This window comes from Nomascus leucogenys, chromosome 13, assembly GCF_006542625.1.
Source record: "Nomascus leucogenys isolate Asia chromosome 13, Asia_NLE_v1, whole genome shotgun sequence".
NCBI lineage: Eukaryota > Metazoa > Chordata > Mammalia > Primates > Hylobatidae > Nomascus > Nomascus leucogenys.
The window spans coordinates 13249431-13276400 of NC_044393.1; the positions used below are offsets into that span (position 1 = coordinate 13249431).

Here is a 26970-nt window from a genome sequence, read left to right on the forward strand (position 1 = left end):
GACGCCTGCAGTCAGTGTCCGACCTCCAGATCAGTCCCCTTATCCCATACCGACAGATGGCTACAGTCCGGCCACCAACTGCTGTCACATCAGAGTCATACATTTCTCACTTTGATGCTGAATTATCAATAGAATCCTTGAAGGTTTTGTTGGCCGGCCTGGAGGGTGGTTGGCTCCACAAAAAAGTATTGAAAATGGCACCAACTAGGCCAGGTGTGATGGCTCATGCATATAATTCCAGCACTTTAGGAGGCTGAGGCAGGCGTTATCACTTGAGATCAGGAGTTCAAGACCAGACTGGGCAACATGGCAAAACCCCATCTCTACTAAAAATACAAAAAATAGCCAGGCATAGTGGCACGCACCTGTAATCCCAGCTACTGGGGAGGCTGAGGCAGGAGAATCACTTGAACCCTGGAGGCAGAGGTTGCAGTGAGCCAAGACTGCGCCACTTTACTCCAGCCCAGGCGACAGAGTAAGACTCCATCTCAAAAAAAAAAAAAAAAAAAAGGTGGGCGCGGTGGCTCACGCTTGTAATCCCAGTACTTTGGGAGGCCGAGGCGGGCGGATCACAAGGTCAGGAGATCAAGACCACAGTGAAACCCCGTCTCTACTAAAAATACAAAAAATTAGCCGAGCGTGGTGGCGGGCGCCTGTAGTCCCAGCTACTCGGAGAGGCTGAGGCAGGAGAATGGCGTGAACCCAGGAGGCGGAGCTTGCAGTGAGCCGAGATTGCGCCACTGCACTCCAGCCTGGGCGACAGAGCGAGACTCCATCTCAAAAAAAAAAAAAAAAAAATGGCACCAATTAGCTCTGGGAAGCAAACCTGACCTACCATGTTGTCAGGTTGCACAAATACTACTCTGAGGAGCCCAGTTCCTGATGCAGACAGCTGTTATCCATTCAAGAAACAAGCCTTCGCCAGGCATGGTGGCTCATGCCTGTAATCCCAGCACTCTGGGAGGCCGAGACAGGCAGATCACTTGAGCTCAGGAGTTCGAGACCAGCCTGGTCAACATGGCAAAACTCCATCTCTACTAAAAATACAAAAATTAACCTGGAGGGGTGGCGTGCACCTGTAATTCTAGCTACTCGGGAGGCTGAGGCACAAGAACCCTGGAGGTAGAGGTTGCAGTGAGCTGAGATCGTGCCACTGCACTCCAGCCTGGGTGACAGAGTGAGACTCTGCCTCAAAAAAAAGCCCTGAGTGCAAAATGAGAGGCAGCCTGGAACCAGCAGGTGCTCAGATGCCTCCTCCAGACTCCTGCCCAGCCTGGAGAAATTCCTTCCCTAGAACTGTGCCCTCTCCCTACGGAGAAGCACATCCTAGGTGCAGCTGAAGGACCTGCTTCAGAGACAAGGCCTGGACTGTCCCCTGTACCCCTTCTCCTCCATTCCAGGACTCCAGGGATCCTTGGCAGCCTCTTCTCAATCTCCCCCTTTCCTCAGACATAGGGTGTCCTTGGAGGCCTGGCTGTGCCCATGCATCTCAGCCCAGGCCCGTCCTTCTCCCCGGCAGCACCGACGGGCCTGCACATGCACCTGCGACCCTTCTCCTGCGCTGTCCTTGCCTGATGAAGACATTTTATTCCATCTGGGCCCCTGAGAGTGAAAAGGGATGGATGCTTTTCAAGGTCTGGGGAATAATTTTTAAGAGGGAGAGAAAGGAAAAGAGCAAGAGACGGAGATGGCACAGTAGAAACAGAGATGAACATCATGAGAGACAGGAGGAGACACAAAGGGAAACAAAAGAAGGCTTGAGAAAAACGTAAAACAGCAAGCACCAAAAACAAGAGGGCAAGATCCAGAGAGCGGAAACAGATGGAAAGGAGGGGAAAATGGGGGGGAAGTGGGGAAGAGAGAAGGAAAACTAGAGGGATAAGGAGGAAAGGATGAGGCAAAATGAGAGAGAGAGGCCGAGGCTGGAGGATAGCTTACGCTCAGGAATTCAAGACTCCAGCCGGGCAACATAGCAAGACTCCCATGTCTAGTAAAAATAAAAAATAAAATAAATTAGCCAAGCATGGTGGCATGTGCCTTTGGGCCCAGCTATTTGGGAGGCTGAGGCAGGAGGATCATTTGAGTCTGGGAGGTGGAGGCTGCAGTGAGCCACGATTATGTCACTCCACTCCAGTATGGGCAACAGAGCAAGAACCTGTATGAAGAAAAGAAGAGGAAGAAGAGGAAGAAGAAGGAAGGAGGAAGAAGAAGGAAGGAGGAGGAGGGAGGAGGAGGGGGAGAAGGATGGGGAGGGGGAGGAGGAGAAGAAGGAGGAGAAGGAAGAGGAGAAGGAGGAGAAGGAGGAGGAGAAGGAGGAGAAGAAGGAGGAGAAGGAGGAGGAGAAGGAGAAAGAAGAAGGAAGAGAGAAGAAAGAAGGAAGAAGAAGAAAGAAGAAGAAAGGAAGAGGAAGAAGAGGCGGTGGAAGAAGAAAGAAGAAGAAAAGAAGAAGGAGAAGGAGAAGGAGAAGAAGAAGAAGAAAAGGAAGAAGAAGGAGAAGAAGAAGAAGAAAAGGAAGAAGAAGAAGAAGAAAGGAAGAAGAAGAAGAAGAAGAAGAAGAAGAAAAGGAAGAAGAAGAAGAAGAAAAGGAAGAAGAAGAAGAAGAAGAAGAAGAAGAAAGAAGAAAAGAAGAAGAAGAAGAAAGAAGAAAGAAGAAAGAAGAAAGAAGAAGAAGAAAGAAGAAAGAAGAAAGAAGAAAGAAGAAAGAAGAAAGAAGAAAGAAGAAAGAAGAAGAAGAAGAAGAAGAAGAAGAAGAAAATATGAAGGAACAGCCAAACAGCCTAGTGGCCCTGATGCAAACATGAAGCAGCCACATAGCGGGAGGGAAGCAGGGATGAGGGGCCAGGCTGGGGAAAGAGGCTGGAGGGGAGGAGATGGGAAAGGGAGCTGGGGAAGTCGCTCCAAGGGTTCCAGGCCTCTCTGCACCCAAGCCTAGGGGCGGGCAGGTCACCTGCCCCTGGCATAGACACACAAAACAACTGCACCCCCCTCACCTGCCAACCCCATCCCTCTGTCAAAGCTATGATATTCTAAATGTATAAAGGACATCTCAGAAGACAGGCCGTCCGTGCTGGACAGAGGCCATCTCGCCTTCAGGGAAACACTGCACTCTTGTTATTTCACTCATGGCTCCTGCAGAGCTCTGGTCCAGCCCCTCCACCCCAGGGCCACACTGGGCTCCATAAGGTGCAGCCCCTGGAGTCTGCCACAGCTGCAAAGAGAGAAATGATAAGGGAACGAGATCCCGAGCCTGCTCCCTTGTCCATACCCACACCGACGCTGCAGCTGGTCAGCCCCTCACCATGCAGGGAACTTGTCTGCCCCATTCGCTGCTGAACTCTTGGCCCAGGACAGCATCTACCACACAGAAGACGCCTAATCCATGTGAACTCAGACCTCCGACCTCTGGGCCTCCCGCTCCCGGGTGACTTCATTCGGCCTTCTGGAGACACAATACTGGATGCCTCCTCCAGCCCTGAACTCCACGCTCAAATCTCCAACTGCTGCTTGACCACCCCAGCAAATCCTGTTGGCTCTGCCTGCAAACGTATCCAGACTTTTTTTTTTTTTTTTTTTTTTTTCAGAGACCAGGCCTTGCTCTGTCACCCAGGCTGAAGAGCAGTGGCACAATCACGGCTCACTGCGGCCTCAACCTCCTGGACTCAAGTGACACACTCTTTGTCTTTTTCTTTTATTTTTTTGAGATGGAGTCTCGCTGTGTCGCCAGGCTGCAGTGCAGTGGCACGATCTTGGCTCACTGCAACCTCCACCACGGGTTCAAGCAATTCTCCTGCCTCAGCCTCCTGAGTAGCTGGGATTACAGGCGTGTGCCTTCACACCTGGCTAATTTTTGTATTTTTAGTAGAGACAGGGTTTCGCCATGTTGGCCAGGCTGCTCTTGAACTCCTGACCTCAGGTGACCCACCCTCCTGGGCCTCCCAAAGTGCTGGGATTATAGGCGTGAGCCACCACGCCCGGCCCAGACTCTTAATTCATGTAGCAACTTGGACAAATCTCCAGGGAAGTATGTGAGTGAAAACAGCCAATCCCAAAGGGTCACAGACTGCACCGTTCCATTTATAGAACATTTTTGAAATGGCAAAATCTTAAAAGTGGAGGGCAGATGAGTGGTAGCCGGGGGTTGGGCAGGGAGTAGGGGGACAGGAAGGGTGAGGGTGGTTATAAAGGACAGCACAGGGGACCTGGCGGGACCCTGCTCAGTGTCTTGGCTGATACAAGTAAATTGTATGAAATGGGTACAAACCTATAGGACTTACGCCACATGCGAATGAGTCCAAGTCGGACTGGGGAGACCTGCATCGGATCAACAGGTCAGATTCATGTTGCTAACCTGGTTGGGATATTGTGCTATGGTTTTGAAACATGTTACCACTTGGGACAATTGGGCACAGAAAGGGATCTCTCTGTGTTCTTTTTCGAGGCAGGATCTCACTCTGTCGCCCAGGCTATAGTGCAGTGGTGCAATCACAGCTCACTGCAGCCTTGACCTCCCAGGCCCAAGCAATAGTCCTACCTCAGCTTCCCAAGTACCTGGAACCCCAGACACATGCTACTATGCCCAACTAATTTTTTTTTTTTGAGATGGGGGTCTCCCTATGTTGCCCAAGCTGGTCTCAAATTCCTGGGTTCAAGTGATCCTCCTGCCTCAGCCTCCAAAAGTGTTGAGATTACAGGTGTGAGCCACTGCGTCCGGCCTCTCCATGTTACTTCTTGTAACCGAATGTGAATCTACAATGTTCTCAAAAGAAAATTTCAATTAACACACACACACATCCAGAGTTGGCTACACCTCCCCACCTCCACCTGCCACCCCACTTGCTCCAGGCCACCAGCACTCTCCTGGACCATTCCAGTGGCTCTAAAGCCCCTAAGCTCCACATCACACACCTGGCATCTTTCCTCCACATGCAGCAGAGCGGTCCCAGTAAGACAAGGGCTGAGCAGGTCTCAGAGCCTCCGGGCTGAGCCTCCCACTGGCCCCAGGGCCTGCTCCTTCCACCGCCTGAACTCCTTGTCCCCAGGCCCTCTTCTTCCCTCCCCCAGGGCGCCAGCCACCTGGCTCTCCAGTCACCTCCCCAGAGGCCCTCCCTGGCCCCCTGTCTCCTCCTCCTCAGACACCTCTCCTTTCCCTTCCTTATAGTGCTCTCCCTGGGGCATATCACACACTAGGCCATCGCCAGGGCTGGGAGCAGGCAGCCTCTGCTCCTTCCACGCCAAGGGTCTGAACAATGCCTGGCTCACACAGGTGGCTCAAAGATAAGTGCAGCTGGCCCTCCACATCTGCGGGTTCCATATCCATGCATTCAACCAACCATGAATCAAAAATATTCAAAAACGAGGCTGGGCGTGGTGGCTCAAGCCTGTAATCCCAGCCCTTTGGGAGGCCAAGGCGGAAGGACCACTTGAGCCCAGGAGTTCAGACCAGCCTGGGCAACATAGCAAGACACTGTCTCTACAATAATAATAATAATAATAATAATAATAATAATAATAATAACAATAATAAATTAGCCAGGCATGGTGGCACACACCTGTAGTCTCTCAGCTACTTGGGGGGCGCTGAGGTGGGAGGATTGCTTGAGCCTAAGAGGTCAAGGCTGCAGTGAGCTGAGATCTCACCACTGTACTCCAGCCTGGGTGACAGGGCAAGATTCTGTCTCACATAGTAATAACAACAATAATAATAATAAGAGCAAGATCCTGTCTCTACAAAAAATACTAAAGTTAGCCAGGCATGGTGGCACATCCCTATAGTCCCAGCTATTCAGGAGGCTGAGGTGGTAGGATTGCTTGAGCCCAGAAGTTTGAGGCTGCAGTGAGCTATGGTCTGTGTCACTGCACTCCAGCCTGAGCAAAAGAGCAACTGTCTCACACACACAAAAAAAAAAAAATCAAGGAAAAAAAAAGGTTGGTTGTATCTGTACTGAACATGTTCAGATTTTTGGTCATTATTTCCCAAACAATACAGTATAACAGCTATCTATATAGCATTTATTTTGGGTTTTTTGTTGTTGTTTTTGAGACAGAGTCTCGCTCAGTCACCCAGGCTGGAGTGCAACGGTGCGATCTTGGCTCACTGCAACCTCTGGCTCTTGTCTTCAAGTGATTCTCCTGCCTTGCCCTCCCAAGTAGCTGAGATTACAGGCGCTTGCCATCATGCCTGGCTAATTTTTGTATTTTTAGTACAGACAGGGTTTTATCATGTTGGCCAGGCTGGTCTCAAACTCTTGACCTCAGGTGATCCACCCACCTCGGCTTCCCAAAGTGCTGGGATTACAGGCGTAAGCCACCATGCCCGGCCAGCATTTACTTTGTATTAGGTATTATAAGTAATCTAGAGGTGATTTAGAGTATTTGAAAGGATGTATGTAAGTTATATGCAAATTCTCTCTATATATTCTCTGTATTAGAGACTCAAGCACCCATGGATTTTTGATAACTGAGAGGGGTTCCTGGAACCAAGCCCCATGGATACCAGGGATGACTGTGTTAACATGAATGAATGAATGAATGAATGAATGAATGAATGAATGAAGAGAGGGTGGAAGTTTGACAGCAGAGTTAAGCCTGGCCCAGGGGCTGGAATTGCTAGTTCTCGGCAGCTCCCGGAGCAGACAAGGAGGCTAAGAGGGGACTGTGCGGGGACGGGACAGGCATGGAGGTGGATGGAAGGAAGCTCCAGGCAGCAACACTAGGGGGTGGTCTCCAGGCTCAAGAGCCCTAGAGACAGAGGGAAAGAGGAGAACATCCTGCTGGCCAAGCCACCCACCCTCACCCCCACCATGGACGTTCTCAACAGAGCCAGAAACGGGGGGACTTCTGATGGGGAATAACTCACTTCTCGGGGCACAAAGCCTTAGGGGCTTCCCACCACCTGCCCATTCCCTCAGTAAGACTCATGTTGCTTATGGAAATAAGGGTGGCAGTGGAGGTGGGGGTCACAGAGGACGTCGAATTTGCACTTTGACATCCCCCACCAAAGCCCCAGAGCTGCTAGCATTGAGAGCAGAGTCCCTTCATCCAGCACAGTAAACCGTCCCATTTCCAAATCCCTCAGATGGCAGCGGTTCCCCTTTCTAGCTGTGTGACCTTGGCCAAGTTACTAACCTCTCTGTGCCTCTGTTTTCTCATCTGAAAATGGGGGCTAATAATTGCTCCTACTTCATAGGGCATTATGCCCATATAATGGAAAGTGCTTAGAAAATAGTGTTCGGCTGGGTGAGGTGGCTCAAGCCTGTAATCCCAGCACTTTGGGAGGCTGAGGCAGGTGGATCACCTGAGGTCTGGAGTTCAAGACCAGCCTGACCAACATGGAGAAACCCTGTCTCCACTAAAAATACAAAATTAGCCAGGCGTGGTGGCGCGTGCCTGTAATCCCAGCTACTCGGGAGTTTGGGCAGGAGAATTGCTTGAACCCAGGAGGTGGAGGTTGCGGTGAGCTGAGATCACGCCATTGCACTCCAGCCTGGGCAACAAGAGCGAAACTCCGTCTCAAAAAAAGGAAGAAAATAGTGCTCAATGAATGAAGGCTCATTTCATCCTGAACAGGGCTCTCTGAATTCATATGCTTCTAAAATGCCATCATTAGCTTGTGAACAGCCCAAATGTACAATGTTATAATGTTGCATTTTTAGTAATTAAATGCATTCAGTTTCAAAATATGAACATTTAAACTAAATCACAGTTATGGGAGCCAGTTCTGATACTGCTTCAATGTTTAACTTACAAGGAGGCTTGAAAATTACAAGTGCCAGAACATCTCTCAGCCACTAAGTGATGTGACTCATCAATCAATCAGAGGGCCTGGCACACAGTAGGTGCTCAGTAAATGCCTGCTGGCCAGAGAGTGAGAGGTTATAGGAGGCCACATGTCAGGCACAAAGATGCTGGCAAGCAGCCCTGCAAGCAGGGCCCCCATGTCTCTCCAAGCACTGACCGCTGTCATCTGAGCCCCTCCTGCCTCGTACCAATGCACACACTTCCAGGGGCACTGCCCAAGGCCTCTGGAGCCAGGCCCAGGCCAGCAAAGAGCTGCCAGACACAAAGGGGACAAGGAAGCTGGAAGACTGTGATCACCAATCCTGGTCAGGATGGCACCTCGAAATTGGAGCTTGGGGATGCCCAGTCCCGAAACAGCTGCCTCCCTGCTCCAGCTTCTCACTCCATTTAAAAACCAGCATCTCCCTCTCCAGCTGAGGTTCCCAGGTTAATCATTAGGATTCCCTAAGTAACAGGAACTTTGACCTTGACTTTGGGCCTGGCAGCATGACAAGCAGTGATGTTATCAGCCAGAACAGGCATCGGGATGAACTCACTGCCTAATGAGACACGGTTTATTTTCCCAGCAGAACGTTGACCAGGAACAGAGCCAAGTACTTCCCAGGCTCCGTGGGCATCAAAGGGATTGCACCTTTTCCAGACCCCATCCACAGCTGCAGGCGGCAGGCAGGAGTCTGCATTGACCAACGACTCACCTCTGCACATTGCTTGATTCCAGAACCTGCGTTCCGACGCTGACCACACCTGCCATCCCCTGCAGGGCCCAATCTCGCTGAGGAATGCCTGCGACCCAGCAGCCTGTCGTGGGCTGTACTGCGAATGCCATGCCAGTGCCACACATGGGCCGGGCTCTTCCCTCCCGCAGGCCTTTCCCAGCCTATCCTCTGCAGCTTCCCTTGAGCTCTTTCCTCTTTTTCTCTGTGAGGCATGAAGTCAGATGCATGCAGCCCACCTTGTTATTATCCGCTGATAGTTTCTGCCTGTGAGTTTTATTCTCCAGAGAGACCCTAAGCCCAGGCAGGGACCCAGGTCCATCATTTATTCATCCTCAGGTTCATGGCTGTTGTTACTAACAGTTCCCACGTACCAAGTGTTGCTCTCCAGTGACGCAGTAAAAAGTGTCCCTGGGGGACCCTCCTGTGGGTGCACTTATGCCCTGATGTGGACATCAGGGCTCAGAGAAGGGCAGTGGGTGCCCACGGCCCAGCCCGGGCCAGCCAGGTTGGTGGACGGCAGACAGCCTCAGACCTGTCCTATCCCCTCCGGCCCACACCCTTCCCCTTCCAGTCTGAGGAGGAAGGGGTCCCAAGAAGGTCTCTTGGAGGAGCCAGAGATGCAGGTGGGGTGGGGCGTGAAGGGGGATGAAAGGATTGTGGCCTGGGGGACAGGGGGGCACAGTGAAGGTTTGTGAGTGTGTAGGTGACACACGGAGAGACATGGGACAGAGACACAGGCAGGAGAGACAAGGAGACAGAGTGGCACAGATAGGGATGCAGAGACACATGGCGAGAGGCAGAGACAAGCAAGATGAACGCAAGAGACATGGATCCAGGCAGTGACACAAAGAGACAGACCAGAATACCAACAGAGATGGAGACGGGAAGAGAGACAGCAGGAAACAGAACTGTGGGGGATGCAGAGCCAGAGGCCGAAATCTCCACCAAGCAGGGCTGGGGGTGAGGGTGGGGCCTTGCCTGGGCCCCTCCCCCAGTGGTCAAGATGGAATGGGGAGCTGAAGACAGGAGGAAGTGGGAGAGGTGGGACCCAGAGGGGGACCCAAGACACCCCCGGCAGGTGTGCCCAGGTGGGCGTGGCTAGCCCAACCCCTCATGACCCAGCATTGCTTGAGACACACCACAAACCCGGCCACCCCTGAGCACCGGCATGCTCCTGGCATGAGGAGTGTGGAGGGGCTGACCCAGACGGGCAGCAGCTCAGAGGCAAGAGAGCCACTCCATTCAATTCCTGCAGGCGAGATCCACGGTGGCTGACGTCAGCACATGGCAGGAAGCGGGCGACAGGTTATTCTGTAAACAGCAGCTTCAGGACTTGGCTTTGGCAGCCTTGAAGATGTCAGAGACACACCTAGGGTGCCACATGGCGGGGGGATTTGGAACAATCAGCCCCTCCAGAGAGAGCTGTCTACAAAAGCAATCCTCGCAGCCCACCCTAACTGAGCACCTACTATGTGCTAGCGCTGTGCAGAGTGCATAAGTGAATCCCTTCAGGCAGCCTGGAGCTCAGGACTGCAGGCTCTGGAGCCAGGCAGCCTGGGGACACCTCTTCTACCTCCTCCCGCTGACTGTGGGGAGAAGCTACACCTCCTGCTGCCTCAGTTGCTCTTTATAAAATGGAGCCAATGATAGCAACTTGCCTCACGACACAACAGCTGAGCAGGTGAGCAATGAGGTCAGCGCAGAGCGTCCGGATGCCTGCCTTGCGTGAATACTCAACAAAGCACGCCACTCTCCACAACTTATGCACCTCAGCCGCTAGAACAGCGCCCACATCAGAGTACTGCTACACAGAAGCTGCCAAATGAAGAACAAATCAGGCACGTTCAAATCCTCGACCTGAGGCCATGAGGCTGGAGAACTGCCACCCATTTCACAGAGGGGGAGGCTGAGACTCTCCCAAGGCCATGGAGCTGGCCAGCAACACCACCAATATACAAAACCCGGGACTGTTTGGCTCCAGAATTCATGCTTTCATATATTTTTTAACTTTGTATTCTTTTCCATATTTATAAAGAAACTTTTTCATATTTATAGGAAACATATAAAAGCAATGAGGGGACTAATGATGAGTCCCCACGTACCATCACCCAGTCTTGACAGCTGTCATTCTTCTGGGCCAGTGGTCCTTAACTCAGGGCAATTTTGCCCCCAGGGGACAGCTGGCAATTTATGGACTCCTTTTTGGTTGTTACACTGTGGGGAGGGTGCATCTAGTGAGTGAGGCCAGAGACGCGGCAAAACACCCACCAGCGCACAAAACATCCCGCAATTCACAAAACACCCCCCACTACACAAAACATCCCCAGTGCACAAAACACCCCCCACCCCACTACACAAAACATCCACAGTGCACAAAACACCCCCAGTGCACAAAACATCCCCGACTACACAAAACACCCCCCAGTGCACAAAACATCCCAGCACAAAACCCCCTACACAAACACCCAGTGCACAAATCCCCCCCCACCCCCCCACCCCCCCCCCCCCAGTGCACAAAACATCCCCAGTGCACAAATACCTCACACAAAACATCCCAGTGCACAAATACCCCACTACACAAAACATCCCCAGTGCACAAAACATCCCCAGTGCACAAAATACCCTCCCACTACACAAAACACCCCCCAGTGCACAAAACATCCCCAGTGCACAAAATACCCCCACTACACAAAACATCCACAGTGCACAAAACACCCCCAGTGCACAAAACACCCCACTACAAAAAAAAAAAAAAAAAAAAAAAAAAAAACCCCAGTGCACAAACATCCCCAGTGCAAAAAAACACCCCCAGTGCACAAAATACCCCCTCACAAAAAAAAAAAAAAAAAACACCCCAGTGCACAAAACATCCCCAGTGCACAAAACCCCCACACAAAACACCCAGTGCACAAAACCCCCACACAAAACATCCCAGTGCACAAACATCCCCAGTGCACAAAAACCCCCACTACACAAAACATCCACAGTCACAAACACCCCAGTGCACAAAAATCCCCACACAAAACACCCCAGTGCACAAAATCCCAGTGCAAAACATCCCCAGTGCACAAAATACCCCCCACTACACAAACACCCACCAGCGCACAAAACATCCTGCAATTCACAAAAACACAAAAAACCCCACTACACAAAACACCCCCCACACACAAAACACCCCCAGCACAAAACACCCAATCACAAAACCCCCCACTACACAAACACCCCCACTCACAAACACCCCACTCACAAAACACCCCACACCCCCCCACTACACAAAACACCCACCAGCGCACAAAACATCCTGCAATTCACAAAACACCCCCCACTACACAAGACATCCCCCACTACACAAAACACCCCCCACTACAAAAACACCCCCCACTACACAAAACACCCACCAGCGCACAAAACATCCTGCAATTCACAAAACACCCCCCACTACACAAGACATCCCCCACTACACAAAACACCCACAAAAACACCCCCACTACACAAAACACCCCCCCCACCTACACAAAACACCCCCCCCCCCCCCCCCCCCCCCCCCCCCCCCCCACTACACAAAACACCCCCCACTACACAAAACATCCCCAGTGCACAAAACATCCCCAGTGCACAAAATACCCCCCACTACACAAAATATCCACAGTGCACAAAACATCCCCAGTGCACAAAACACCCCTGACTACACAAAACATCCCCCCAGTACATAAAACACCCCCCAGTACACAAAATGGTCCCCACAGCAAAGAAGGACCTGGCCCCAAATGTCCACAGTGCTGAGGTTGCGAGGCCTGGTCTGCATTCTTGCTCTTGATTACCCCCCTCCAAATGCTACAGGAACTGGATCCGCAATCTTAAGGGCGAATGGGGTTTGCATTATGATATGAGGAGCTGCGAGGGACAGAGTTTCTCTATGATGAGTGACCCTGAAGGTGACATTCCGATTAGAAAGGGGAGTGTTGGCTGGGTGAGGTGGCTCACACCTATAATCCTTTTGGGAGGCCAAGGTGGGCAGATAACTTGAGGTCAAGAGTTCGAGACCAGCCTGGCTAACATGGCGAAACCCTGTCTCTACTAAAAGTACAAAAATTAGCTGGGCGTGGTGGTATGTGCCTGCAATCCCAGCTACTCGGGAGGCTGAGGCAGGAGAATTGCATGAACCTGGGAGGCGGAGGTTGCAGTGAGCTGAGATCACACCACTACACTCCAGCCAGGGTGACAGAGCAAGACTCCGACTCAAAAAAAAAAAAAAAAAAAACGAAAGGGGATATTGTTAACTGCATTCATTGACACTTCATATAAGACTAAGAAAACATCATCTGTTTGGCTCAAAAAGTAGGAGTGCCAGGTGGAAAGAATGCGGGGGGTGTAGAGGGATCCCACCAACTGCCTCCCTTGGCACTCACCTAGAACCCCCTTTGTGAAGTGAACCCAGACCAGCCGTGGGCCCTGGCACCCCACACATCCTTGATGATGTCCCCCACCGAGGACATCATCAAATGCCAGGCTGGGCAGGGAGAGGTAGGTACCCAGCCATGGGTTCATGTCCTGGGTCCTCTGGGCGCTGCCCAGTCACTGTAGATCACTGCCAAGGGCCCAGATGCAGGCCCCTGAACCGACGGCCCTGAGGAAATTTATTTGAGCCTCTCAGACCTGTTTTCAAAATCAGTTGATTTCACAGAAAATCTGCATCCGCTCTTTTAAAATGTGCAAGGCCTCGGCCAGGTGCAGTGGCTCACACCTGTATTCCCAGCACTTTGGGAAACCAAGGTGGGCGGATCACTAGGGGTCAGGAGTTCAAGACTGGCCTGGCTAACATGGCGAAACCTCATCTCTACTAAAAATACAAAAATTAGCCAGTCATGGTGGCGGGCGCCTGTAGTCTCAGCTATTTGGGAGGCTGAGGCAGGAGAACTGCTTGAGCCTGGGAGGAAGAGGTTGCAGTGAGCTAAGATCATGCCACCACACTCCAGCCTGGGCAACAGAGTGAAACTATAAAAAAGAAAAAAGAAACACACACACACACACACACACACACACACACAGCCACAAAAAGCGCAAGGCCTGGCCACTCTGGTCTCTGTTCCAGGCTGCAGCTGAGGGCCCCGTCTCCCCTGCTGGTCACAGCCCCAACCTGGCCTCTGTGCATCACTCAGGGCCTTGCCTGGTCTCAGTGAGTGTTTGAATTTCGATTCCTGGGGTGTGAAGAATGTGGGACTCTGGAATCAAACGGGCCAGGCCCTGGCTTTGTTAAAATGTTCTAACTTCTCTGGTCCTCGGTTTCCTCACCTGAAGAGTGGGGATGGGGACAGTTACTCCGTACCAGGTGGCCTGGGGATGAACCAAGTAGGGCAGGTAAGTGCTGCTTGTGGTGGCCCAGAGAAGAGCCCCAGAACACTCCAGCAGCATCAGAACTCCCATCACCACGGCAAAGACAAGACACAGGCCCCGCCCTTGAGCAGCTCTCAGGCTAGGGGAACAACAGGAGAAAATGCAGACAAGGCCATGTGCCAGCCAGGGAATGAACGAGGGTTTGGGTTAGGGGACCCCAGAGGAAGGCTGGCTTGGGGAACCCAGGTGGCTTCCCAGGGGTGGGACCGTGTGACTGGGGCTTTGAACAATAATGAACATTGCCAGGTGGGGAGTGGGAAGGGTTTTCCAGGGAGGGGGACCGGCATGTACAAAGGCCACAAACAATGTCCAACAACCCCAGGATGGCAGGGCTGGGCCCAGGCACTGCTGCCACAGGGGATGCCCCTGATGGTGGTGCTGCGTTGAGAGAAGGGCATGTTGAGGGTCCCACCAACCAGGACAAAGTTGGGGGGCTTCCACATAGGGCCCAAAAACAGCCAACCCCCCCGGAAATGAAAACTTCTTATTGTCGGAAGGAACTTCCTCCTCTCATCCTCAAAATCTCAACAAGAATGAAATGCCTGAAAAACACAATTTGATTCCCAAACCAGCCTGCCAGGAACCCTCTGTTCCCCTGTAGCACTCCGCCAAAGACCTTGAAGGAAACAAACCCGGGAGGTCCCTGGGAGCCGTGGGGAGGGAGCTGGTAGGTGGAGACTGGGACCCGGCACCCCTCGGCCCTCCACAGTTGTGGTCCTCGTATTTGCCATCCTGCTCCTGCTGCATTTTTACCGCAAGGGCTGATGAGGGCAGAAGGAGAAGCAGCGGCTGGTTCAGGGCCGGGAGAGGGTGCCTCACAATTTCCTCTCCCTTCTTGTTTGTGTCTTACCCAGCCTCCATCACCAGATAAAGCCGAGCCCGTCGGCCTCCTCCCCGAGTCACCCCCTGCAGGGGTATTCTGCAGGGGAGAGACCCAGCACCGCCCCCCTCAACTTGCAGGGCTGGGCAGGAAGGGGAGAGGAGGCGAGGGGCGGGAGCTGGGGGGGTCACTGGGGGAGGGAAGCACGCTGAGCCTGGCACTGACGACTCCTACAGGCAGCCCCGGCAGGGCAGCTCCGCCCACAGCCTCATTACCTCCCTTACAGCCTTGAAAATCCTCTCCAGCCTTCCAGTGCCTGGACACGCCCCCTAAGAAATCTGGGAGGCAGGCAAGAAGCCTTCAGAACATCCGCTGATGACTATTGAACACCTACTATGTGCTCTACCAGAGCAGGAAACTCAAACACACCAGCAGGCACCAAGAGTGAGCACAGTGGGCCAGATGCTGGCCGGGCAGGGACGCCGCTCAGGGGCCCACTCGAACCCCTGCTTCTTCATGAGAAGCAATAAGAGCAAAGTTGGGGTGCTTTCAGATAGGCCTCAACAAACAGCACCCTCCCAAAATAAAAACTACTTGTTGTCAGAAGGAACTTCCTCCCCTCTCATCCTCAAAATCTCACATGAAATATGCTTTTTGGCAACTAACTCAAGTTAAATATATCCATATACCACGCTGGCCAAAGAACAAGTGTGGTTGAGGCAGACCTAGCCCAAAGATCTCGAGTTTGCAGCCTTGGCAGTCGAAGTTTTGGTCCCTGCCTTTGGGAAGCTCACAGAGGGAGGTAGAGACACACGCTGACCAGCTGACCAAGGTCAAAGCTGGATCAAATCCCAGCTCTGCCAGTTACACTGTGTGACTCTGAGCAAGTAAACAGCCCTCTCTGAGCCTCAGGTCCTTTCTTTGTAAACTGGAATAATAGCATCTGCCTCTGGTGTTGTTACAGGAAATTGAGATGAGGCACAGAAAGCCCTTCGTATACAGTAGGAGCTCAATACAACTATTGGCTGTTAGTCATGCTGCTGTTTAGGGTTGAAGAGTTCCAACCAGGGCTGGTGCATAAAAGTGGAGAAGATGCCGCTCTACCCCTCCCTGGTCCCAAATCCTCCACAGTGGAGGGGACGAAGAGGTACAGGTCATCAGCCTAAAGTCCAGACCCGGGGGTATACTGGGTGCAGCCCACGGTACAACACAGTTTTATTATTTTTAATTTTTTAGAATATGCTGCCCAGGCTGGTCTCGAACTCCCGGGCTCAAGTGATCCTCCTGCCTTGGCCTTCCAAAGTGCTGGGATTACAGGTGTGAGCCACTGCTCCAGCCACAACACGTTTTTCCACACAGTATTCAACAGTTAGAAAAATACTGACTTTTTGACATGGGAAGATTCATAAAAAAACAAAAAACAAAAAACCCTCCAAATGTCCAGCTTTCTCCCCCATATAGGAAAACCTGGTGACCGCTGGCCGCCATTTCTGTGAGGCTGGTACCAGGCAAGCTCCACTCCTGTACATGAGGCATGGGGTCTGCAATTCGCCACAGTCCCCACCACTCCCTCCTGTCTCATGCCCAGAAGACTCACTCACTGCTGTTACCAGATCACCCTGGGAGCGCTGCAACTGTGGGACCAGGTGACATCTCACACCCTGCCTGTCCTGGCTCTGCTTTGCTCCAAAGCCACCCTGGCTCCCCTCCAGCCCCTCTGCCCATCTTTCTTTCTGGGAAGGTCTCAGCAAGCACGGTCTCCCCAGGCCTCTGCTGCCCTGGTTGGGGAAGGAGTGAACAGGTGGGCCAGGAAGCCCCAAGTCCCAGCCAAGCTTCCCTCCCCCAGGGCAGCACCGCTCTGTGCAGGAGTCAGGAGTTGGCCCAGTCAGCTTTGCTGTCAGCCAAAGAGCTTCCCTGGGAAGCACCACATTCTTCTCCATCAGAAAAATTAATCAAAATGACACCTCGTGAACAAGATGTTTTGGCAGCAGAAAACAAACAGTGGTTTACAACAAATTAGTGAGGCTGCTCTGTGCCTCTGGGCACGTGAGCCAGGAGGAGGGCCGGCCTGGCACGGTCAGCAGGAAGCTGGCCCAGGCCAAGGGGACACCTGCTGTGGCCTCTGTGCACTTCCGAGGTCCGCAGCCCGCAGGGCTCCGGCCCCATTTCACACTTTCACTTCCGCACATGCCTGAAACCATCTCCAGATGTGAGGGGCCCTCCGCAGGCAGGCGCTGGGCTGATGGCCACCTCCTCCAGTGGGGTCTCAGGGACATTTGTCTGGAAGACCTGGGCCCCTTTCTGGAACCTCTTTTCTTTCCTCTGATTGGACAAGGGCCCTGAGACCTGGCAAGGGGAGGATTCCAGAGAGCTCAGGGCACAGCATGAGATATTTTCAGGGGAGGAAACATTCCAAACAACCGAACCTGCAGCCTGGAGGGCACCCACGTGCCCTGCTCAGCTCTGGTGTTCAAGTCCTAAGACGTCACAGACCCTGAATGCCAGCCTGAGCTCAGAGCAGAGAACGAGCCCTGGTTTCTCACTAAGTGAAGCAAATTTGGCCAAGTCACTCCCCTGCTACAAGAATCGCCCCTAGAAGAGTGTTAAATTCCTCTGTGTGGCCTTGAGACCCTGCACAATCTGGTCCCTGCTACCTCCCAGACCTTCTCTCTCTCTACTCTGCCCTGGCTCATGCAGGCAGCCCACGCTGGACTAGCGATTCCTCAAGCACCAAGCTCAGGTGCATTGCAGAGATTTCGCAATCACAGTTCCCTCGGCCGGGCGCGCTCTTTCTTCTGACTCCACACCGACACTTACTCATCATCTAGCTCTCAGCTTCTATGGCCCCTCCTCAGAGACCACTCCTGACCCCTCAGACCTGGGATCCCTTTTAATTTTTTCTACATTTTATTTTGCAGAGACAAGGTCTCACTCTGTCACCGAGGATGGAGTGCAGTGGTCACCGAATGGAGTGCAGTGGGATCACGATGTTGGGGGGGCAGTGGTACGATTATGGCTCACTGTAGCCTTGACCTCCTGTGCTCAAGTGATCCTTCCACCTCCTGAGTAGCTGGGAATACAGGCATGCACCACCACTCCTGGCAAAGTTTTGTATTTTTTTTGGTAGAGATGGGGTTTCACATATTGCCCAGGCTGGTCTGGAACTCCTGGGCTCAAGTGACCCACCCACCTAGGCCTCCCAAAGTGCTGGGATTACAGGCGTGAGTCACCGTGTCCCACCTGTAACTGAATTTTCTTTGAATTTGGTCATAGTCTGTATTCTTGCACCAGACACAAGCTCCCTGAAGAGATCACAGCTCTCTACCAAGGCAATATGTGAGGGAAAGAAGAACGTGGATTCATATCCTCATGTCCAACTGTGTGCTCCTGGGTAAGTTACTTACCCTCTCTATGCCTCAGTTTCCTCACCTGTAAGATGGAGATAGAAATAGCACCTCCCTCGTGGGATGTTATGAGGATTGACAAGCTGAAAACAGTTCCCGGCACAGCAGGGCTGGCTCTGTCAGCCGCCCCGTGATTCCCTCTCACCGCTGAGCACTAAGTGTTGAGTCTGTCCTGGACCACCCCATTACTCACAAGCAAAGCTGGCTTTTCAGCCAGGCATGGTGGCTCAGGCCTATAATCCCAACACTTTGGGAGGCCGAGGTGGGTGGATCACTTGAGGTCAGGAGTTCAAGACCAACTTGGCCAATGTGGCGAAACTCCGTCTCTACTAAAAATACAAAAATTAGCCAGGAGTGGTGATGCATGTCTGTAATCCCAGCTACTTGGGAGGCTGAGGCAGGAGAATCGCTTGACCCCAGGAAGCGGAGGTTGCAGTGAGCTGAGATCACGCCACTGGCTGGCTTTTCAGGTGGCCGACGCTCTTCCGCTCCATGCTCGGAATCCCTCCTGAGAGTTCTGGAGCTTTCCTCCTCTGCTTCAGCGTGGGCCCTCATCATTTTCCATCAAATCCAAACTAGTTTTCTAGCAAGCAAAGCATCTCATGAACCTGCCCGTGCCAGCTCACTGACTCAGTCAGACTCTCTGAGGCTTAATTTTTTTTTTAAGTTTAAAGATATTATTTTAAGCTGGGCATGGTGGGTCACACCTGTAATCTCAGCACTTTGGGAGGCTGAGGTGGGCAGATCACCTGAAGTCAGGAGTTCGAGACCAGCCTGGCCAACATGGTGAAACCCTGTCTCTACTAAAAATACAAAAATTAGCCTGGTGTGGTGGTGGGCGCATATAATCCCAGCTACTCGGGAGGCTGAGGCAGGAGAATCGCTTGAACCCAGGAGGCGGAGGTTGCAGTGAGCTGAGATCGCACCACTGCACTCCAGCCTGTGCAACAGAGTGAGACTATCTCAAAAAAAAAAAAAAAAAAAAAAGAGAGAGAGAGAGAGACTGAACATGGCCAGATTGCAGCCTCTTGCAGGCCATGACAAGGAGTTTGGATTTTATTCTGAAGTCACTGAGAAGCCATCTCGGAACAATTCAAAATAACTTTAAGATCTCAAAAAGATATTATTTTAAAAATATCTAGTAAATTAGAGACGTGGTCTCCCCATGTTGTTCCCAGCTCAAGTGATCCTCCCACCCTGGCCTCCCAAAGTGCTGGGATTATGGGTGGAAGCCACTGTGCCTGGCTGTCTCTGAGGCTTAGAGAGGCTAAGAGACTTGCCTATGGTCACACAGCTAAGACATGTCACAAAAGGGGCTTAGCTACAATAAAAAAGAGGTGCAATTCTTATTAAAACCTCACAATGTTATAACGATCAATATAAAACCATAACTGAAAACTTCATTTATATAGTGCAGCATCAAAATGTGGACTTTTGTGCCATGAAATACATGTGTCGTAGCATGGTCATGCGTACATTTTTGTGGCTGGGTGCCAAGGGCCTGGGGCACAGGCTGGCTCCGTCTGTGGAGCAAATGCCTCTTTCTCAGGCGGCTCAAAGGCAGGGCTGAGAGGCCAGGATCCAGTCGGAAAGCTGGCTGAGGGGGATCACTAATATCCCCAGGTCACTTCCTGCACCGGACCCCTCGGGCCAGCCCAGGCCACAGGCAATGTCCATACCAGCACCAAGTCACCTGGGCAGCAGGCAGCCTGCCCTCTCTGGGGGCTGGGCCTCTGGCGAGTGGTGTGGCTCCTCCCACAGGGGCAGAACCCCATGCCAGCATTCCCGTGGGGCCACCCAATATCCCTGTCCCACCTCAGCCCTCTCCACTCCATGGACCCTTTGGAGGCAGCACAGGTGGGTGAGGAACAGACACCCCAAGGGTGCCACATGGCCAGGCCACCCTGACTGGCTGCTGCGTCTGGATGGTCACTGTTCGGGCCAGCCTAGGGTAGGGGGAGGCCTCAAACACCTGCCTCACGGGAGCAGTGGGGTCCTGGGGGAGAGACCAGGACAGAAACCAAAGCTCTCGAGCCCCTGGCTGCCTGGGCTCCTTAGACCTACGCCGGGCATTGGAACAGGACCCGGGAGAAGGGCTTGGTGGAGATCCAAGCCCTTGGCGGAGACTGGAATGTCAGCCTCTGAGGGTGATGGCCCTTCAGGGTCACGGAAAGGAGGTGTCCACCCTGGGGGAGGAGGCACTGAGGGGAACTAACTACAGACGGCACAAAATCCCAGCTTTGAAAGAATCAAGATGGAAGACACTGAGAATGCCTGGGCACCCTACGAGGACTCCCACCTCCCAGAGAGCAGGTCCGGGGGTCAGGAAGGGCACAGAATGGACCAATGGGGTGCAGGGCAACGGCTCTGGGCCCAGACATCACAAGTTCCAATCCCAGCTCCACCACCTTCTGGGTGGGCAAGCAACTTAACCCCTCAGTGACTCGGTTTCCTCATCTGTAAAACAGGAACAATGACCACACCCTCTTCACAGGGTGGGGTGTGAGGCGACTGCAGAGTCGGCCCCAACACCAGTGGTGATCATCATCATTCTGGAAGGGACCCTCCAGCTCACACCCTGGAGCAGCCACAGCCCTGGAGCCTTCAGGTCCGCACACACATGCGCACACACTAGGCTGCACCGCCTCCCCCAGACAAAGCCCTTGTGGGGCCAAGAACAACACACCGGGGTTGCTGAATGACTCACCCACCCCTGGCCAGGACGCGCTTCCTGGAACAAGTCACTGCAGGTAGGTCTAGGGGGCTCTCCAAGGCTTAGCAAGGCCTAGTGTGGTGGAGAGGAGAGGGTGCAGGTCCCAGCATGCCCCAGCCACACCCCAGGGGGGATGCCACATCCCTGCAGCAGGAGTGCTGGGGGGACCTCAGTTTCAGAGCCCCACAGGCCTGGATTCCAAACCCAGTAGTGACTCTGGATAGGTGATTCCCCGTCTCCAAGTCTCAGTCTCTGCCTCTGTAAATGGGAACACTAGCACCAACCTCATCGGGATGACTGTGCAGAGTACAAGAAGTGTATTAAATGACAGGCAGGACCCACTATTAGGATACTTGGGTTTTAACAGGACATGGGCAGCCAAGGTCCTGTGTCCTTTCTGCCCCTGATGTGTCTTAAGTTTTTTTTTTTATTTTCAGAGATAGGGTCTTGTTCTGTTGTCCAGGCTAGAGTGTAGTGGCATGATCATGGTTCACTGCAGTCTCAAACTCCTAGGCTCAAGTGATCCTCCTACCTCAGCCTCCTGAGTAGCTAGGGCCACAGGTGCATGCCATCACACTTGGATACTTTTTTATAGAGACAAGGTCTTGCTTTGTTGCCCAGGCTGGTCTTGAACTCAAGCAATCCTCCCACCTTGGCCCCCCAAAGTGGTGGGATTATAGCCATGAGCTACCACATCTGGCCCCTAATGTGCTTTTCTTGTGAGACAGGGTCTCACTCTGTTACCTAGGCTGAGTGCAGTCATGCGATCTAGGCTCACCGAAACCTCCACCTCCCAGGCTAGGCTCAAGTGATCCACCCACCTCAGTCTCCCCCGTAACTGAGACCACAGGCATGTGCCACCCAGCTAACTTTTCTATTTTTTGTAGAAATGGGGTTTTGCCATGTTGCCCAGGCTGGTCTCGAACTCCTGGGCTCAAGTGATCCACATGCCTTGGCCTCCCAAAGTGCTGGTATTACAGGCATAAGCCACCGTGCCCAGCCCCAAATGTGCTTTTAAAGCCATCAGTGAGAAATGTCACTTGGGAATGGTCACCATAAGTTGAGGGAGAGGACAAAGGATGCAGCTCGGCCAGGTGCAGTGGCTCACGCCTGTAATCCCAGCACTTTGGGAGGCCAAGGCGGGCGGATCACGAGGTCAGGAGATTAAGACCATCCTGGCTAACACGGTGAAACCCCGTCTCTACTAAAAATACAAAAAAAATAGCCGGGTGTGGTGGCAGGCGCCTGTAGTCCCAGCTCCTCGGAAGGCTGAGGCAGGAGAATGGCGTGAACCCAGGAGGCAGAGCTTGCAGTGAGCTGAGATCCCGTGCCACTGCACTCCAGCCTGGGTGACAGAGTGAGACTCCGTCTCAAAAAAAAAAAAAAAAAAAAAAAAAAGGATGTAGCTCATAACTTCATTGTCTTTGGAAAGCAAAGAGATGGAGTTTGTCTGAAGAGGGGCAATCCTAGAGGGCTTCTCACAGGAGGTGTCTTTAACTTGGGCTCTGAAGGATCAAGAGGAGTTCCTAGACCATGAGATCTGGGAGGCCATTGTCCAGCTGTTACAAGCTTGGGCAAACCACTCACCTGGAAGCAGGTGAACAGCACGTGCCTCAGGCAGGTACAATGAAGCCAGGAGCCTGTGACTGGAAAGCACATGCCCTATCAGGCATTTCAAGTCACACTGTTTAAATACATTGCCTGGCCAAATAAAATGAGTTGACATAGGCCAAATTCTGCCCACGGGCAGAACCCCTGACACTTTCTGAATTTTCATTTCCTCACCTGTTAAATGGAGATACTGTTAGTACCCAGCACACAAGATGGCTGGGAAAGATAAATGAATCACTGCATATAAAATGCCTAATGCAGCGCCTGGAACCTTGTAAGCACTCAATAAGGCCAGGCATGGTAGCTCATGCCTGTAATCTCAGCACTTTGGGAAGTCAAGGCAGGAGGATCGCTGAAGTCCAAGAGATGGAGACCAGCCTGGGTAGCAAAGCGAGCCTCTGTCTCTACAAAAATAAAAATTAGCCAGGTGTGGTGGTGCGTGCCTGCAGTCCCAACTACTTGGGAGGCTAAGGTGGGAGGATCACTTGAGCCCAGGAGTTCCAGGCTGCGATGAGTTAGGATCACGCCTGCATTCCAGCCTGGGCGACAGAATGAGATCCTATCTCAAAAACAAAAATCACTCACTAAATGGGCTGCTGTGATAAAGTGGAGATAAGGTGTGGACAGGCAGGAACAGTGGAGACAGGGCAGTAGAGGGGATACCTGCAGGCAGAGCCCAAGGAGCCACAAGAGGCCCCCTTGGTGACACCTTTCCTGTGAAGGGCAAGTCACCAGAAACAGGCGCTCCAGGCCCGTGGCCTCAGACAAGTCCCCATATCTCCTTCCCTGAGCCTCCGTCTTCTCACCTATAAAATGAGGGTGATCGGCCAGGCACGGTGGCTCATGCCTGTAATCCCAGCACTTTGGGAGGCCAAGGCAGGTGGATCACTTGAGGTCAGGACTTCGAGACCAGCCTCGCCAACATGGTGAAACCCCATCTCTACTAAAACTACAAAAATTAGCTGGGCATGGTGACACGCACCTGTAATCCCAGCTACTTGGGAGGCTGAGGTAGGAGAATCACTTGAACCTAGGAGGCGAAGGTTGCAGTGAGCTGAGATCATGTCCTTGCACTCCAGCCTGGGTGTCAGAGTGAGACCCCATTTCAAAACAAGACAAAAAGGACACATGATCCTTCCTTCCTTGCGGGGCCACGGAGAAGATCCCAGGAAGACAGAGGAGAGATGAGGAAGAGAACAGCCTTTGCAGGCCACAAAGAGCCATATGCAGGAGGGATGCCCGTCCCCCTTCCCCGGCTCCTCGGGCCAGCTCGAGGCTGACTCCTGCCTCAGGAAGGGCAACCTGGCCAGAATTCTGGATGTCATCCTGGGCACTGTCCCTAAGTGTGCAAGGACGGGCAGGAGGGCAGGAGCTGTTTCTGCTCACCACAGTAACCTCAGATGGCACTCAGCAAACAGTTGGCGCCCAATAAATGGTAGATGAGCACACGAACCGTCACAGCCAAGGCTCACAGGGGACAGAGAAAGGCTGAGGTGCCTGGCCGCCCATACCCGTTTCCTGTCTGCAGAAGTGAAATGTGACCCCCTGAACTCTGCTTCCTGCGCGCTCCTCCCCACGCTGAAGTCTGCGGAGGGAAGGGGGAGAGGCCCTCCCCTCACTTCTCGGGGCAGGATACTCACGTTCCTGAAGGAGGGGAGCCCTGCGGATCCCAGCCACCTCCACAGGGCCTGCGGGAAGGCCCCATGGTCCCGCTCAGCCTGAAGCACGTCTGCTTCCAGGAAGGCGACGTGGTGTCCAACCATCTTGACAAAGGCCTGAGAGACATGGAGAAGCCATGATGCCGCATCTGTGCAGGCTGGAGCCCACTCCTGGCCACACTCCCTAGGCTGGTGGGGACTCCAGGCGTTTCATAATTACACCCAGCCTCCCTCCAATGGGGCTCCCCGCAAGGCAGCAGGGCCTGCTTAGCTGGAGGGGCACCTGCAGAAACCCTGACAACAGTCACAGCTCCCGCTGATGGCCTCTTGCTTTCTCCCCATAGGGACCCTGTTCTTAGCCTCCATTTTATAGAGGAGGTAAATCAAGGCTCAGAGAGGCTGGGTCACCTGCTCAAGGTCACAAAGCCAGGAAGTGGCAGGGGCGGGGGCAGGGGCTCTCAGGGCACATTCATCAGATTTCAAAGCCTTTTTTGTTAAAAGTTGATTTTATAGAAATAGCCCAAATGCTTATTTATTTATTTGTTTATTTGTACTTTTCATCTATGTTAAGGACACACAATCTCTCATTTTAATAGTGGATGTGCTGTACATTCGAACTCAGAAGCCACCAAGGGCCTGGCAGGAAACGAGCAGGTAAAGGGGGCCTAATGGGAAGCAGGTGAACCAGAAAGCTGAGTCCAGGCCCACAGGGACCACTCAGCTCCAGGCCTCAAGTGCAGAGCTGCCAGTTTCAAGAAGAAAAAAGGGCACGGTGGCTCACACCTGTAATCCCAGCACTTTGGGAGGCTGAGGCGGGTAGATCACCTGAGGTTAGGGGTTCAAGACCAGCCTGGCCAACATGGTGAAACCCCGTCTCTGCTAAAAATACAAAAAGTAGCCGGACATGGTGGCACATGCCTGTAATCCCAGCTACTCAGGAGGCTGAGACAGGAAAATTACTTGAACCTGGGAGGCAGAGGTTGCAGTGAGCTGAGATCGCGCCATTGCACTCCAGCCTGCGTGACAAGAGTGAAACTCCGTCTCAAAAAAATAAATAAAATTGGACAACTCAGTGGTGGCCACTGCGCAGACCAGACTTTGCTCATTCTCGCGTGCCTCGCTCCGCTTTTCCTCCGCAACCATGTCTGACAAATCTGATATGGCTGAGATCGAGAAATTCGATAGGTCGAAACTGAAGAAGGCAGAGACGCAAGAGAAAAATCCACTGCCTTCCAAAGAAACGATTGAACAGGAGAAGCAAGCAGGCGAATCGTAATGAGGCGTGCGCCGCCAATATGCACTGTACATTCCACAAGCATTGCCTTCTTATTTTACTTCTTTTAGCTGCTTAACTTTGTAAGATGCAAAGAGGTCAGATCAAGTTTAAATGACTGTGCTGCCCCTTTCACATCAAAGAACTACTGCCAACGAAGGCCGCACCTGCCTCTCCCATCTGTCTATCTGGCTGGCAGGGAAGGAAAGAACTTGCATGTTGCTGAAGGAAGAAGTGGGGTGGAAGAAGTGGGATGGGACGACAGTGAAATCTAAAGTAAAACCAAGCTGGCCCAAGGTGTCCTGCAGGCTGTAATGCAGTTTAATCAGAGTGCCATTTTTTTTTTGTTGTTGTTGTTCAAATGATTTTAATTATTGGAATGCACAATTTTATTAATATGCAAATAAAAAGTTTAAAAACTTAAAAATAAATAAAATTAAAATAAATTAAAAAAGAATTCTGGCTGGGCATGGTACCTCATGCCTGTAATCTCAGTACTTTGGGAGGCTGAAGCCACGGAGGGTCACTTGAGGCCAGGAATTTAAGACCAGCCTGGGCAACGTGGTAAAACCCCATCTCTACAAAAAATTGAACAATGAGCCAGGCATGGTGGCATGTGCCTGTAGTTCCAGCTACTCAGGACGCTGAGGCAGGAGGATCACTTGAGCCCAGGAGTTCAAGGCTACAGTGAGCTATGATCAGACTCTCTGGATTAGAATCCAAATTCTACCTCTCAATAGTTGTGTGCCTTTCAGCAAGTTACTTAACTTCTATTAGCCTCCATTTTATTATTTGAAAAATGAGGATTAAAAACAATATCAACCTTGGGCAGGTGGGGTAGCTCTCATGCCTATAATCCCAGCACTTTGGGAGGCCAAGGCAGGATGATCACTTGAGGCCAGGAGTTTGAGACCAGCCTGGCTGGCATGGCAAAACCCCAACTCTATTAAAAACACACAAAAAAATTAGCTGAGTGTGGTGGCACATGCCTGTATTCCCAGCTACTCGGGAGGCTAAGGCACGAGAATTACTTGAACCCGGAGGCAGAGGTTGCAGTGAGCTGAGATCATGACACTGCATTCCAGCCTGGGAGACAGAGCAAGCTCCATTTCAAAAAACACTAACCTTATTCAACAAGTAGAGTGCTTAGCACATATTGAGAGCCCATCAAATCTCAGACACTATCATTTTAAAAAGGACATTCAGATTTTATGAAAAATCTCCAGTTTTATTCAACGTTAGCAATAAATCTACGCTTTAAAAAAAATACTGTTCAGGCCCAGTAAAATGTAACTCACCCATTTGTGACCTCTGGTGTGTGTCTTTTCATACTGTCTCTGTGCTCAGTACATGTATGCGCATGTGTTAGTGTGCATATGCATGTGAGTACATGGCTAAAGGCAGCAGAGGTGGGGACTACAGTGCCATCTCAGACAAGACAGTACCTCTGTGGCCTGCTTTGTTCCATTAGTAAAATAGAAAAGATTTTTCTCATACCAGGAACAGGAATGAGGACACCTCAGTGCTGGCTGCTTCTGGGAAAGCCTCTCCTTCAATAATACCATGAAATGCAGTCCTCCCAAG

The 26970-nt window shown here is 52.1% G+C and overlaps 2 protein-coding genes across 2 annotated transcripts in view; one reads left to right on the forward strand and one right to left on the reverse strand.

The window, feature by feature from the left end:
- Positions 1–26970, reverse strand: part of BCAS4 (breast carcinoma amplified sequence 4) — an 84557-nt gene that overhangs the window by 13402 nt on the left and 44185 nt on the right. Inside the window, exon 4 of the mRNA XM_004093099.2 lies at positions 24096–24230. Within this exon, the coding sequence (XP_004093147.1) occupies positions 24096–24230 (135 nt within the window). The remainder of the gene's footprint in view (positions 1–24095; positions 24231–26970) is intronic.
- On the forward strand, positions 25182–25813 carry LOC101179388 (thymosin beta-4). The gene has a single exon (XM_030826726.1). The coding sequence runs from the start codon at positions 25255–25257 to the stop codon at positions 25387–25389; it is 135 nt and encodes a 44-aa protein (XP_030682586.1). The 5' UTR covers positions 25182–25254; the 3' UTR covers positions 25390–25813.